The 15,031-nt window shown below is 47.7% G+C and overlaps 1 protein-coding gene across 4 annotated transcripts in view; it reads right to left on the bottom strand.

Annotated features, from left to right (window-relative positions):
* Nucleotides 1-15,031, bottom strand: part of LOC129833874 (arf-GAP with dual PH domain-containing protein 1-like) — a 36,987-nt gene that overhangs the window by 9,937 nt on the left and 12,019 nt on the right. For 2 of the 4 annotated variants that reach the window (XM_055898719.1, XM_055898717.1), the window contains exons 2-4: nt 14,641-14,771; nt 13,638-13,729; nt 1,278-1,360 (exon numbers count right to left, since the gene is read on the bottom strand). In XM_055898719.1, coding sequence (XP_055754694.1) covers nt 1,278-1,360; nt 13,638-13,726 — 172 coding nt within the window. In that variant the 5' untranslated portion in view covers nt 13,727-13,729; nt 14,641-14,771. Of the gene's footprint in view, nt 1-1,277; nt 1,361-13,637; nt 13,730-14,420; nt 14,454-14,508; nt 14,544-14,640; nt 14,772-15,031 lie in introns of those variants that run through there. The other 2 variants (XM_055898718.1, XM_055898720.1) reach the window with 2 other exon arrangements.

Genomic DNA, 15,031 nt, shown 5'->3' with positions numbered 1-15,031 from the left:
TTATGGTGGAAAATAAGTATTATCATACTGGACACAGATATATACACATGGTATCCATGAGTTCATCTGACGCCAGGGAAGTCAGCAAAATCCTAACTATCCCTTTAAGGCTGATTCCTCTTTGGTGGCAAAGAGGACAGAGACACTCATCAGAGAGATAATGATGTGACGACTACATGATGACTGACTGACTAACCGACTGACCGACTGTGTGTGTGTGTGTGTGTGTTGCTGAGGCTGGGTCAAGGTGGTGTAATCTGTTTACCCAAAAAAATATTGTAATAAGTAGATGATTACTGCTTGGATTATTTATAAATTCAGAAAGGATGTTTGTGGAAAAAAATACATTATCACACCTTTCTGTTTTCTTAATAGTTTTTCAATTCAGCATTGAAAAAAGGCGCAAGTTTCAGTTTGTTCCACCTGAGTGAGTCTCACCACAAGTCAGAGAACACTACGATGACACACCAAATGTGTTTACTGGATCCTTTTTGTCTTCTTCTAATGCCTCTTAAGGGGAAAGTCATCCAAAAGTAACTGAAAATAATCGGATTTATGTGACTGATTTTGGGTAATCCAAAAGTTACGTTACCGATTACAATTTTGAACAGGTAACTAGTAACTAGCGGATTACATTTAGAAACTACCCAACCCTGTTAGCACATTTCTGTCTCGCTTTCTGCATCACAGAGGGGTTTAGTAGAGGAAAGGACGACAATGTGGCGGTCGCTGAAGCGAGATGACAAGGCGGCACAAGGCTTATCCTATTATCGTCTCAAAGTAACAGCTCTTTACTGCTCATGTGGTCCTGAGATAACATGATGTAGGCATAGCAATGATAAAGCACATGAATGGAAAGAAGCACGAGAAAAAACTCTCAAAGTTGAATGGCATTTGATATTATTTGAATGGATTTCCAGGAAAGAGAGGGAACGTTGAGGTCTCTTTCTTTGTTCTCTCTCTTTCTTTCTTTGTTCTCTCTCTCTTTCCCACTCACTATTTCTCTCTTTCTCTCTTTCTTTCACTACTGATTGTATCAGCTGTTCAGCCTTAGAAAGGCCATTATTCTCTGAGTGTGGAATGCAGGGGTGTTGAGGAGCACACTGTGGTGAGAGGATAAAGACAGAGAGAAAGGCTCAGGCTCATTCTGTCTGTGTATGTGTGTGTGTGTGTGTGTGTCTGTATGTGTGTGGCTGTGTGTGTGTGTGTATGCGAGCGTACTTGTTTGTATGCATATGTGCATGTGTTTGTGTGTGTGTGTGTGTACTCAGTCTTACCTGCAGAGTAAGGCTCCTGTCTCTCCACACACACAAACTCCTTCCTCTCGTATCTGGCTCTGATCCACTGTTCCCGAAGGAGCCTGCAGAAACAGGTGTTTGTTTACTATATTTACTGTGTTTATGCTTGAAAACATTCACTGTCAATAATGTCTCATTAACCAACATGGATGACAGATCAGGGTGGTGTTCATTAGGGCAAGCAACTGAAAATGTATTGCCACGGAACACAAAAATAAGTATTTGTTATTGGACCAGTCCAGAGAGTTCCTCCCTGTTTCAGTCCGTTTGGTGCCTAATGAACACAACCCTGGAGTTCTCATCTAGTGAGTGTATAATGGTGTACTTTTCTTTTAAGTATTTTAAATATTATATTGCTCCTCTGCCCTGTCAAATCATCAGGATTGCCAAGTCAAAATATTTTTATTACAGAAATGATTGGAATGGACAGTCACCCATAAAAATACTTTGACAACCTTCTCTCCAATTCCCTCTGCCTCGCTCTGAATTTATCATTCCCATTTCACGTCTTCTTCCCTCCCTCCCTTCCTCCCCCAGCCTTCCTCCCTCCATCACCACCCTTGTCTTTCAACACTTTCGCTCACTCTATCTCTCTCTCTTCTCTCTTTCTGTCTTATCAGTAATCCGTCTTAAAATGCACACCGGCAACATGAACAAACATTTTGCTCTGTCTCTCTCTCTTGTGTATTCTATTCGTTCTAGTCTCTCTGCCACACCTCATCAACCCTCCTCTCCTCTCTCTTGTGTATTCTACTCTTCTAGTCTCTCTACCACACCTCATCAACCCCCCTCTCCTCTCTCTTGTGTATTCTACTCGTTCTAGTCTCTCTACCACACCTCATCAACCCTCCTCTCCTCTCTCTTGTGTATTCTACTCGTTCTAGTCTCTCTACCACACCTCATCAACCCTCCTCTCCTCTCTCTTGTGTATTCTACTCGTTCTAGTCTCTCTACCACACCTCATCAACCCTCCTCTCCTCTCTCTTGTGTATTCTATTCGTTCTAGTCTCTCTACCACACCTCACCAACCCTCCTCTCCTCTCTCTTGTGTATTCTACTCTTTCTAGTCTCTCTACCACACCTCACCATCCTCCTCTCCTCTCTCTGGTGTATTCTACTCTTCTAGTCTCTCTACCACACCTCATCAACCCTCCTCTTTTCTCTCTTGTGTATTCTACTCTTTCTAGTCTCTCTACCACACCTCACCATCCTCCTCTCCTCTCTCTGGTGTATTCTACTCTTCTAGTCTCTCTACCACACCTCATCAACCCTCCTCTCCTCTCTCTTGTGTATTCTACTCGTTCTAGTCTCTCTACCACACCTCATCAACCCTCCTCTCCTCTCTCTGGTGTATTCAACTCTTCTAGTCTCTCTACCACACCTCATCAACCCTCCTCTCCTCTCTCTTGTGTATTCTACTCGTTCTAGTCTCTCTACCACACCTCATCAACCCTCCTCTCCTCTCTCTGGTGTATTCTACTCTTCTAGTCTCTCTACCACACCTCATCAACCCTCCTCTCCTCTCTCTTGTGTATTCTACTCTTTCTAGTCTCTCTACCACACCTCAACATCCTCCTCTCCTCTCTCTGGTGTATTCTACTCGTTCTAGTCTCTCTACCACACCTCATCAACCCTCCTCTCCTCTCTCTTGTGTATTCTACTCTTTCTAGTCTCTCTACCACACCTCAACATCCTCCTCTCCTCTCTCTGGTGTATTCTACTCGTTCTAGTCTCTCTACCACACCTCATCAACCCTCCTCTCCTCTCTCTTGTGTATTCTACTCTTCTAGTCTCTCTACCACACCTCATCAACCCTCCTCTCCTCTCTCTTGTGTATTCTACTCGTTCTAGTCTCTCTACCAAACCTCATCAACCCTCCTCTCCTCTCTCTTGTGTATTCTACTCGTTCTAGTCTCTCTACCACACCTCATCAACCCTCCTCTCCTCTCTCTTGTGTATTCTACTTGTTCTAGTCTCTCTACCACACCTCATCAACCCTCCTCTCCTCTCTCTTGTGTATTCTATTCGTTCTAGTCTCTCTACCACACCTCACCAACCCTCCTCTCCTCTCTCTTGTGTATTCTACTCTTTCTAGTCTCTCTACCACACCTCACCATCCTCCTCTCCTCTCTCTGGTGTATTCTACTCTTCTAGTCTCTCTACCACACCTCATCAACCCTCCTCTTTTCTCTCTTGTGTATTCTACTCTTTCTAGTCTCTCTACCACACCTCACCATCCTCCTCTCCTCTCTCTGGTGTATTCTACTCTTCTAGTCTCTCTACCACACCTCATCAACCCTCCTCTCCTCTCTCTTGTGTATTCTACTCGTTCTAGTCTCTCTACCACACCTCATCAAACCTCCTCTCCTCTCTCTGGTATATTCTACTCTTCTAGTCTCTCTACCACACCTCATCAACCCTCCTCTCCTCTCTCTTGTGTATTCTACTCGTTCTAGTCTCTCTACCACACCTCATCAACCCTCCTCTCCTCTCTCTGGTGTATTCTACTCTTTCTAGTCTCTCTACCACACCTCATCAACCCTCCTCTCCTCTCTCTGGTGTATTCTACTCGTTCTAGTCTCTCTACCACACCTCACCATCCTCCTCTCCTCTCTCTTGTGTATTCTACTCTTTCTAGTCTCTCTACCACACCTCATCAACCCTCCTCTCCTCTCTCTTGTGTATTCTACTCGTTCTAGTCTCTCTACCACACCTCACCATCCTCTCCTCTCTCTTGTGTATTCTACTCGTTCTAGTCTCTCTACCACACCTCATCAACCCTCCTCTCCTCTATCTTGTGTATTCTACTCTTTCTAGTCTCTCTACCACACCTCACCATCCTCCTCTCCTCTCTCTTGTGTATTCTACTCGTTCTAGTCTCTCTACCACACCTCATCAACCCTCCTCTCCTCTCTCTTGTGTATTCTACTCTTTCTAGTCCCTCTACCACACCTCACCATCCTCCTCTCCTCTCTCTTGTGTATTCTACTCGTTCTAGTCTCTCTACCACACCTCATCAACCCTCCTCTCCTCTCTCTTGTGTATTCTACTCGTCCTAGTCTCTCTACCACACCTCACCATCCTCCTCTCCTCTCTCTTGTGTATTCTACTCGTTCTAGTCTCTCTACCACACCTCATCAACCCTCCTCTCCTCTCTCTTGTGTATTCTACTCTTTCTAGTCTCTCTACCACACCTCACCATCCTCCTCTCCTCTCTCTTGTGTATTCTACTCGTTCTAGTCTCTCTACCACACCTCATCAACCCTCCTCTCCTCTCTCTTGTGTATTCTACTCTTCTAGTCTCTCTACCACACCTCATCAACACTCCTCTCCTCTCTCTTGTGTATTCTACTCGTTCTAGTCTCTCTAACACACCTCATCAACCCTCCTCTCCTCTCTCTTGTGTATTCTACTCTTTCTAGTCCCTCTACCACACCTCACCTTCCTCCTCTCCTCTCTCTTGTGTATTCTACTCGTTCTAGTCTCTCTACCACACCTCATCAACCCTCCTCTCCTCTCTCTTGTGTATTCTACTCGTTCTAGTCTCTCTACCACACCTCATCAACCCTCCTCTCCTCTCTCTTGTGTATTCTACTCATTCTAGTGTCTCTACCACACCTCACCATCCTCCTCTCCTCTCTCTTGTGTATTCTACTCTTTCTAGTCTCTCTACCACACCTCACCATCCTCCTCTCCTCTCTCTGGTGTATTCTACTCGTTCTAGTCTCTCTACCACACCTCATCAACCCTCCTCTCCTCTCTCTTGTGTATTCTACTCTTTCTAGTCTCTCTACCACACCTCATCAACCCTCCTCTCCTCTCTCTTGTGTATTCTACTCGTTCTAGTCTCTCTACCACACCTCATCAACCCTCCTCTCCTCTCTCTTGTGTATTCTACTCTTTCTAGTCCCTCTACCACACCTCACCATCCTCCTCTCCTCTCTCTTGTGTATTCTACTCGTTATAGTCTCTCTACCACACCTCATCAACCCTCCTTTCCTCTCTCTTGTGTATTATACTCTTTCTAGTCTCTCTACCACACCTCACCATCCTCCTCTCCTCTCTCTTGTGTATTCTACTCTTTCTAGTCTCTCTACCACACCTCACCATCCTCCTCTCCTCTCTCTTGTGTATTCTACTCTTTCTAGTCTCTCTACCACACCTCACCATCCTCCTCTCCTCTCTCTGGTGTATTCTACTCGTTCTAGTCTCTCTACCACACCTCATCAACCCTCCTCTCCTCTCTCTTGTGTATTCTACTCTTTCTAGTCTCTCTACCACACCTCACCATCCTCCTCTCCTCTCTCTTGTGTATTCTACTCGTTCTAGTCTCTCTACCACACCTCATCAACCCTCCTCTCCTCTCTCTTGTGTATTCTACTCTTTCTAGTCCCTCTACCACACCTCACCATCCTCCTCTCCTCTCTCTTGTGTATTCTACTCGTTCTAGTCTCTCTACCACACCTCATCAACCCTCCTCTCCTCTATCTTGTGTATTCTACTCGTTCTAGTCTCTCTACCACACCTCACCATCCTCCTCTCCTCTCTCTTGTGTAGTCTACTCGTTCTAGTCTCTCTACCACACCTCATCAACCCTCCTCTCCTCTCTCTCGTGTATTCTACTCTTTCTAGTCTCTCTACCACACCTCACCATCCTCCTCTCCTCTCTCTTGTGTATTCTACTCGTTCTGGTCTCTCTACCACACCTCATCAACCCTCCTCTCCTCTCTCTTGTGTATTCTACTCTTTCTAGTCTCTCTACCACACCTCACCATCCTCCTCTCCTCTCTCTTGTGTATTCTACTCTTTCTAGTCTCTCTACCACACCTCACCATCCTCCTCTCCTCTCTCTGGTGTATTCTACTCGTTCTAGTCTCTCTACCACACCTCACCATCCTCCTCTCCTCTCTCTTGTGTAGTCTACTCGTTCTAGTCTCTCTACCACACCTCATCAACCCTCCTCTCCTCTCTCTCGTGTATTCTACTCTTTCTAGTCTCTCTACCACACCTCACCATCCTCCTCTCCTCTCTCTTGTGTATTCTACTCTTTCTAGTCTCTCTACCACACCTCACCATCCTCCTCTCCTCTCTCTTGTGTATTCTACTCGTTCTAGTCTCTCTACCAAACCTCATCAACCCTCCTCTCCTCTCTCTTGTGTATTCTACTCGTTCTAGTCTCTCTACCACACCTCATCAACCCTCCTCTCCTCTCTCTTGTGTATTCTACTTGTTCTAGTCTCTCTACCACACCTCATCAACCCTCCTCTCCTCTCTCTTGTGTATTCTATTCGTTCTAGTCTCTCTACCACACCTCACCAACCCTCCTCTCCTCTCTCTTGTGTATTCTACTCTTTCTAGTCTCTCTACCACACCTCACCATCCTCCTCTCCTCTCTCTGGTGTATTCTACTCTTCTAGTCTCTCTACCACACCTCATCAACCCTCCTCTTTTCTCTCTTGTGTATTCTACTCTTTCTAGTCTCTCTACCACACCTCACCATCCTCCTCTCCTCTCTCTGGTGTATTCTACTCTTCTAGTCTCTCTACCACACCTCATCAACCCTCCTCTCCTCTCTCTTGTGTATTCTACTCGTTCTAGTCTCTCTACCACACCTCATCAAACCTCCTCTCCTCTCTCTGGTATATTCTACTCTTCTAGTCTCTCTACCACACCTCATCAACCCTCCTCTCCTCTCTCTTGTGTATTCTACTCGTTCTAGTCTCTCTACCACACCTCATCAACCCTCCTCTCCTCTCTCTGGTGTATTCTACTCTTTCTAGTCTCTCTACCACACCTCATCAACCCTCCTCTCCTCTCTCTGGTGTATTCTACTCGTTCTAGTCTCTCTACCACACCTCACCATCCTCCTCTCCTCTCTCTTGTGTATTCTACTCTTTCTAGTCTCTCTACCACACCTCATCAACCCTCCTCTCCTCTCTCTTGTGTATTCTACTCGTTCTAGTCTCTCTACCACACCTCACCATCCTCTCCTCTCTCTTGTGTATTCTACTCGTTCTAGTCTCTCTACCACACCTCATCAACCCTCCTCTCCTCTATCTTGTGTATTCTACTCTTTCTAGTCTCTCTACCACACCTCACCATCCTCCTCTCCTCTCTCTTGTGTATTCTACTCGTTCTAGTCTCTCTACCACACCTCATCAACCCTCCTCTCCTCTCTCTTGTGTATTCTACTCTTTCTAGTCCCTCTACCACACCTCACCATCCTCCTCTCCTCTCTCTTGTGTATTCTACTCGTTCTAGTCTCTCTACCACACCTCATCAACCCTCCTCTCCTCTCTCTTGTGTATTCTACTCGTCCTAGTCTCTCTACCACACCTCACCATCCTCCTCTCCTCTCTCTTGTGTATTCTACTCGTTCTAGTCTCTCTACCACACCTCATCAACCCTCCTCTCCTCTCTCTTGTGTATTCTACTCTTTCTAGTCTCTCTACCACACCTCACCATCCTCCTCTCCTCTCTCTTGTGTATTCTACTCGTTCTAGTCTCTCTACCACACCTCATCAACCCTCCTCTCCTCTCTCTTGTGTATTCTACTCTTCTAGTCTCTCTACCACACCTCATCAACACTCCTCTCCTCTCTCTTGTGTATTCTACTCGTTCTAGTCTCTCTAACACACCTCATCAACCCTCCTCTCCTCTCTCTTGTGTATTCTACTCTTTCTAGTCCCTCTACCACACCTCACCTTCCTCCTCTCCTCTCTCTTGTGTATTCTACTCGTTCTAGTCTCTCTACCACACCTCATCAACCCTCCTCTCCTCTCTCTTGTGTATTCTACTCGTTCTAGTCTCTCTACCACACCTCATCAACCCTCCTCTCCTCTCTCTTGTGTATTCTACTCATTCTAGTGTCTCTACCACACCTCACCATCCTCCTCTCCTCTCTCTTGTGTATTCTACTCTTTCTAGTCTCTCTACCACACCTCACCATCCTCCTCTCCTCTCTCTGGTGTATTCTACTCGTTCTAGTCTCTCTACCACACCTCATCAACCCTCCTCTCCTCTCTCTTGTGTATTCTACTCTTTCTAGTCTCTCTACCACACCTCATCAACCCTCCTCTCCTCTCTCTTGTGTATTCTACTCGTTCTAGTCTCTCTACCACACCTCATCAACCCTCCTCTCCTCTCTCTTGTGTATTCTACTCTTTCTAGTCCCTCTACCACACCTCACCATCCTCCTCTCCTCTCTCTTGTGTATTCTACTCGTTATAGTCTCTCTACCACACCTCATCAACCCTCCTTTCCTCTCTCTTGTGTATTATACTCTTTCTAGTCTCTCTACCACACCTCACCATCCTCCTCTCCTCTCTCTTGTGTATTCTACTCTTTCTAGTCTCTCTACCACACCTCACCATCCTCCTCTCCTCTCTCTTGTGTATTCTACTCTTTCTAGTCTCTCTACCACACCTCACCATCCTCCTCTCCTCTCTCTGGTGTATTCTACTCGTTCTAGTCTCTCTACCACACCTCATCAACCCTCCTCTCCTCTCTCTTGTGTATTCTACTCTTTCTAGTCTCTCTACCACACCTCACCATCCTCCTCTCCTCTCTCTTGTGTATTCTACTCGTTCTAGTCTCTCTACCACACCTCATCAACCCTCCTCTCCTCTCTCTTGTGTATTCTACTCTTTCTAGTCCCTCTACCACACCTCACCATCCTCCTCTCCTCTCTCTTGTGTATTCTACTCGTTCTAGTCTCTCTACCACACCTCATCAACCCTCCTCTCCTCTATCTTGTGTATTCTACTCGTTCTAGTCTCTCTACCACACCTCACCATCCTCCTCTCCTCTCTCTTGTGTAGTCTACTCGTTCTAGTCTCTCTACCACACCTCATCAACCCTCCTCTCCTCTCTCTCGTGTATTCTACTCTTTCTAGTCTCTCTACCACACCTCACCATCCTCCTCTCCTCTCTCTTGTGTATTCTACTCGTTCTGGTCTCTCTACCACACCTCATCAACCCTCCTCTCCTCTCTCTTGTGTATTCTACTCTTTCTAGTCTCTCTACCACACCTCACCATCCTCCTCTCCTCTCTCTTGTGTATTCTACTCTTTCTAGTCTCTCTACCACACCTCACCATCCTCCTCTCCTCTCTCTGGTGTATTCTACTCGTTCTAGTCTCTCTACCACACCTCATCAACCCTCCTCCTCTCTCTTGTGTACTCTACTCTTTCTAGTCTCTCTACCACACCTCACCATCCTCCTCTCATCTCTCTTGTGTATTCTACTCTTTCTAGTCTCTCTACCACACCTCATCAACCCTCCTCCTCTCTCTTGTGTATTCTACTCTTTCTAGTCTCTCTACCACACCTCACCATCCTCCTCTCCTCTCTCTTGTGTATTCTACTCTTTCTAGTCCCTCTACCACACCTCACCATCCTCCTCTCCTCTCTCTGGTGTATTCTACTCGTCCTAGTCTCTCTACCACACCTCATCAACCCTCCTCTCCTCTCTCTTGTGTATTCTACTCGTTCTAGTCTCTCTACCACACCTCACCACCCTCCTCTCCTCTCTCTTGTGTATTCTACTCGTTCTAGTCTCTCTACCACACCTCACCATCCTCCTCTCCTCTCTCTTGTGTATTCTACTCGTTCTAGTCTCTCTACCACACCTCACCACCCTCCTCTCCTCTCTCTTGTCTCTCTACTCTATTGCGTGTGGTTGCCTTTCACCTTCCCAGATCTCCCCAGCAGGAGAAGCCCTGTGTAGCAGCTTAACATATTGTTGGTGATTGTGTTGTTATTGATCACTGGAGGCCATTCACTGGTTGAATCAACATTGTTTCCACGTCATTTCAACCCCAAAAAATGTATGTGATTGAATCAACGTGGAGAAAACAAGTTAGATTTGCAAAAAGTCCTAGTTCATATCTAAATCCAATGACACTTTGAAATGTTTTTCTGATTTTACATTGAATAGTTGACAACTCAACCAAATGTAAATCAATACTAGACGTTGAACTGACGTCTGTGCCCAGTGGGACTGTTACCCCCCAGGAGAACCAGGCTGAGGACTCCATTTGGAAGGGTACTGTCAACACTTGGGCCATTATCTTACATCCGGTAGCGTCACTCCTACACTCGTCTCTCAACCAGAGCAAGCGGAATCCTCGAGCGATCTGACGTAAGACAATGAATGCACTGTGGCTGCATTCCAAACTGTTGCCTTTCCTCTGGCCTCTGCCATTGATGACTAAACATTGCACACCTGAAAAGGAGGAATAGGTATATATAAGGGTGGTTCCTGTATAGGTAACCAACATCTGGTAATGGTTCTACCTCCATAACTCTACGTGGAGCTTCCTCCAGATGACTATAACCCATTTAGTCTTTGAGAAGTTGTCATTTTACAGGTGTGCCAATGAGAAGCCCACAAGTTTAAAGTTGGTCATGTTTGGTGAAGTTTGTGTTATGTTACAGTGTTTAGAGGGCCACTGAGAGGAGCGGTCACACAGACAGAGGGTGACCCAGCTGAGCGAACTGGATCATGGCATGAAGGGGTGGGTGGTTAGGCCAGAGGTCTATGTGTGTTGGACAGTTGTAGGGCCAGGGACCAAGACACTTACTGGCAGTCTGTGTGTGTTGGACGGTAGTAGGGCCAGGGACCAAGACACTTACTGGCAGTCTGTGTGTGTTGGACGTTTGTAGGGCCAGGGACCAAGACACTGATTGGCAGTCTGTGTGTGTTGGACGGTAGTAGGGCCAGGGACCAAGACACTTACTGGCAGTCTGTGTGTGTTGGACGGTTGTAGGGCCAGGGACCAAGACACTTACTGGCAGTCTGTTTGTGATGGACGGTTGTAGGGCCAGGGACCAAGACACTTACTGGCAGTCTGTTTGTGTTGGACAGTTGTAGGGCCAGGGACCAAGACACTTAATGGCAGTCTGTGTGTGTTGGATGGTTGTAGGGCCAGGGACCAAGACACTTACTGGCAGTCTGTGTGTGTGGGACGGTAGTAGGGCCAGGTACCAAGACACTTAATGGCAGTCTGTGTGTGTGGGACGGTAGTAGGGCCAGGGACCAAGACACTTACTGGCAGTCTGTGTGTGTTGGACGGTAGCAGGGCCAGGGACCAATACACTTACTGGCAGTCTGTGTGTGTTGGACGGTAGTAGGGCCAGGGACCAAGACACTTACTGGCAGTCTGTGTGTGTTGGACGGTTGTAGGGCCAGGGACCAAGACACTTACTGGCAGTCTGTGTGTGTTGGACGGTAGTAGGGCCAGGGTCCAAGACACTCACTGGCAGTCTGTGTGTGTTGGACGGTTGTAGGGCCAGGGACCAAGACACTTACTGGCAGTCTGTGTGTGTTGGACGGTTGTAGGGCCAGGGACCAAGACACTTACTGGCAGTCTGTTTGTGTTGGACGGTTGTAGGGCCAGGGACCAAGGGACTTACTGGCAGTCTGTTTGTGTTGGACGGTTGTAGGGCCAGGGACCAAGACACTTACTGGCAGTCTGTGTGTGTTGGACGGTTGTAGGGCCAGGGACCAAGACACTTACTGGCAGTCTGTGTGTGTTGGACGGTAGTAGGGCCAGGGACCAAGACACTTACTGGCAGTCTGTGTGTGTTGGATGGTTGTAGGGCCAGGGACCAAGACACTTACTGGCAGTCTGTGTGTGTTGGACGGTAGTAGGGCCAGGGACCAAGACACTTACTGGCAGTCTGTGTGTGTTGGATGGTTGTAGGGCCAGGGACCAAGACACTTACTGGCAGTCTGTGTGTGTGGGACGGTAGTAGGGCCAGGTACCAAGACACTTACTGGCAGTCTGTGTGTGTGGGACGGTAGTAGGGCCAGGAACCAAGACACGTACTGGCAGTCTGTGTGTGTTGGACGGTAGCAGGGCCAGGGACCAATACACTTACTGGCAGTCTGTGTGTGTTGGACGGTAGTAGGGCCAGGGACCAAGACACTTACTGGCAGTCTGTGTGTGTTGGACGGTTGTAGGGCCAGGGACCAAGACACTTACTGGCAGTCTGTGTGTGTTGGATGGTTGTAGGGCCAGGGATCAACACACTTACTGGCAGTCTGTTTGTGTTGGACGGCTGTAGGGCCAGGGACCAAGAGACTGACTGGCAGTCTGTTTGTGTTGGATGGTTGTAGGGCCAGGGACCAAGACACTTACTGGCAGTCTGTGTGTGTTGGACAGTTGTAGGGCCAGGGACCAAGACACTTACTGGCAGTCTGTTTGTGTTGGATGGTTGTAGGGCCAGGTACCAAGACACTTACTGGCAGTCTGTGTGTGTTGGTGGGTTGTAGGTTCAGGGACCAAGACACTTACTGGCAGTCTGTGTGTGTTGGACGGTAGTAGGGCCAGGTACCAAGACTCTTACTGGCAGTCTGTGTGTGTTGGACGGTTGTAGGGCCAGGGACCAAGACACTTACTGGCAGTCTGTGTGTGTTGGACGGTAGTAGGGCCAGGGACCAAGACACTTACTGGCAGTCTGTGTGTGTTGGATGGTAGCAGGGCCAGGGACCAAGACACTTACTGGCAGTCTGGGTGTGTGGGACGGTAGTAGGGCCAGGGACCAAGACACTTACTGGCAGTCTGTGTGTGTTGGATGGTTGTAGGGCCAGGGACCAAGACACTTACTGGCAGTCTGTGTGTGTTGGACGGTAGTAGGGCCAGGGACCAAGACACTTACTGGCAGTCTGTGTGTGTTGGATGGTTGTAGGGCCAGGGACCAAGACACTTACTGGCAGTATGTGTGTGTTGGATGGTTGTAGGGCCAGGGACCAAGATACTTACTGGCAGTCTGTGTGTGTTGGACGGTAGTAGGGCCAGGGACCAAGAAACTTACTGGCAGTCTGTGTGTGTTGGATGGTTCTAGGGCCAGGGACCAAGACACTTACTGGCAGTCTGTGTGTGTTGGACGGTTGTAGGGCCAGGGATCAACACACTTACTGGCAGTATGTGTGTGTTGGATGGTTGTAGGGCCAGGGACCAAGACACTTACTGGCAGTCTGTGTGTGTTGGACAGTAGTAGGGCCAGGGACCAAGACACTTACTGGCAGTCTGTGTGTGTTGGATGGTTGTAGGGCCAGGGACCAAGACACTTACTGGCAGTCTGTGTGTGTTGGACGGTTGTAGGGCCAGGGACCAAGACACTTACTGGCAGTCTGTGTGTGTTGGACGGTTGTAGGGCCAGGGATCAACACACTTACTGGCAGTCTGTGTGTGTTGGATGGTTGTAGGGCCAGGGACCAAGACACTTACTGGCAGTCTGTGTGTGTGGGACGGTAGTAGGGCCAGGAACCAAGACACTTACTGGCAGTCTGTGTGTGTTGGACGGTAGTAGGGCCAGGGACCAAGACACTTACTGGCAGTCTGTGTGTGTGGGACGGTAGTAGAAAACAGGCACCTTCTGTTCATATTTGGCTTTAGCAGCATCGTTGCCGTTGGACGCCATAAACTACAATCACAGAGAGAAAGAGATGTTTCATGAGCTGGGTTTCACTCACACACACACTCATGCATACATGCACATACATACACACACATACACTGTGCTGGCATGCACACAAGATCAATACCAAACCTTGACACCTCCCCCTTTATCTCTGGTCTCAAACCCCTTTTTCTCTCATTCTGCCCTCCTTCAACTCATTTAGTCTCCATCTCCCTTCTTTCCCTTCCTCCATTAATCACCTGCCAGAATTAGGGCTGAGATGCTGTCCTCACAACACTGCCCCCCATACACACACACACACACACACAAACACACCATACAAACACAAATACAAAACACAAACACAGACACACACACACACACACACACAAACACACCATACAAACACAAATACAAACACAAACACAGACACAAACCCAACACACCACACAGACACACACACACACACACACACACACACACACACACACACACACACACACACACACACACACACACACACACACACACACACACACACACACCACACAAACCTAAATACAAACACATACACAACACACCACACAAACACAAACACAGACACACACACACAACACACCACACAAACACACACACAAGCACACCACACAAACACACACCACACAAACACAAACACAAACACACACAGACAGAACCAATGGCAAACTCAAATCACCTCTACCTCTGCATCACTCCATGGATCCAGCAGGACAGACTCACCTCTACCTCTGCACCACTCCATGGATCCAGCAGGACAGACTCACCTCTACCTCTGCATCACTCCATGGGTCCAGCAGGACAGACTCACCTCTACCTCTGCATCACTCCATGGGTCCAGCAGGACAGACTCACCTCTACCTCTGCATCACTCCATGATTCCAGCAGGACAGACTCACCTCTACCTCTGCATCACTCCATGGGTCCAGCAGGACAGACTTGACTTTGCTGATCTGGGAGATGTTTCTATGGAGACCCGAGCAGCTCTGACACACAAACACACCCAGGGTGTAGGACGCCCACTCCGGGTCTGAAACACACACACACACACACACACAGAGAGAGAGAAGACATGCATACACGCACACAGGAAACACCCTTAGCAACAATGACAGTACTACAAATGAGGAAGTTCATTTCAAGGCTGCCTCAGACTAACAGAGACAGAACAGGCCACTACTACCATGACATGGTTACCACAGACCTCTAGACTGATATCTTAAAGGTCCAATGCAGCCGCTTTTATTTCAATATCATAGCATTTCTGTGAATCTATTAAGTATCTTACTG

The sequence above is a fragment of the Salvelinus fontinalis genome, chromosome 34 (assembly GCF_029448725.1).
Source record: "Salvelinus fontinalis isolate EN_2023a chromosome 34, ASM2944872v1, whole genome shotgun sequence".
Classification (NCBI taxonomy): domain Eukaryota; kingdom Metazoa; phylum Chordata; class Actinopteri; order Salmoniformes; family Salmonidae; genus Salvelinus; species Salvelinus fontinalis.
This window is presented reverse-complemented; position numbering and strand designations above follow the sequence as displayed.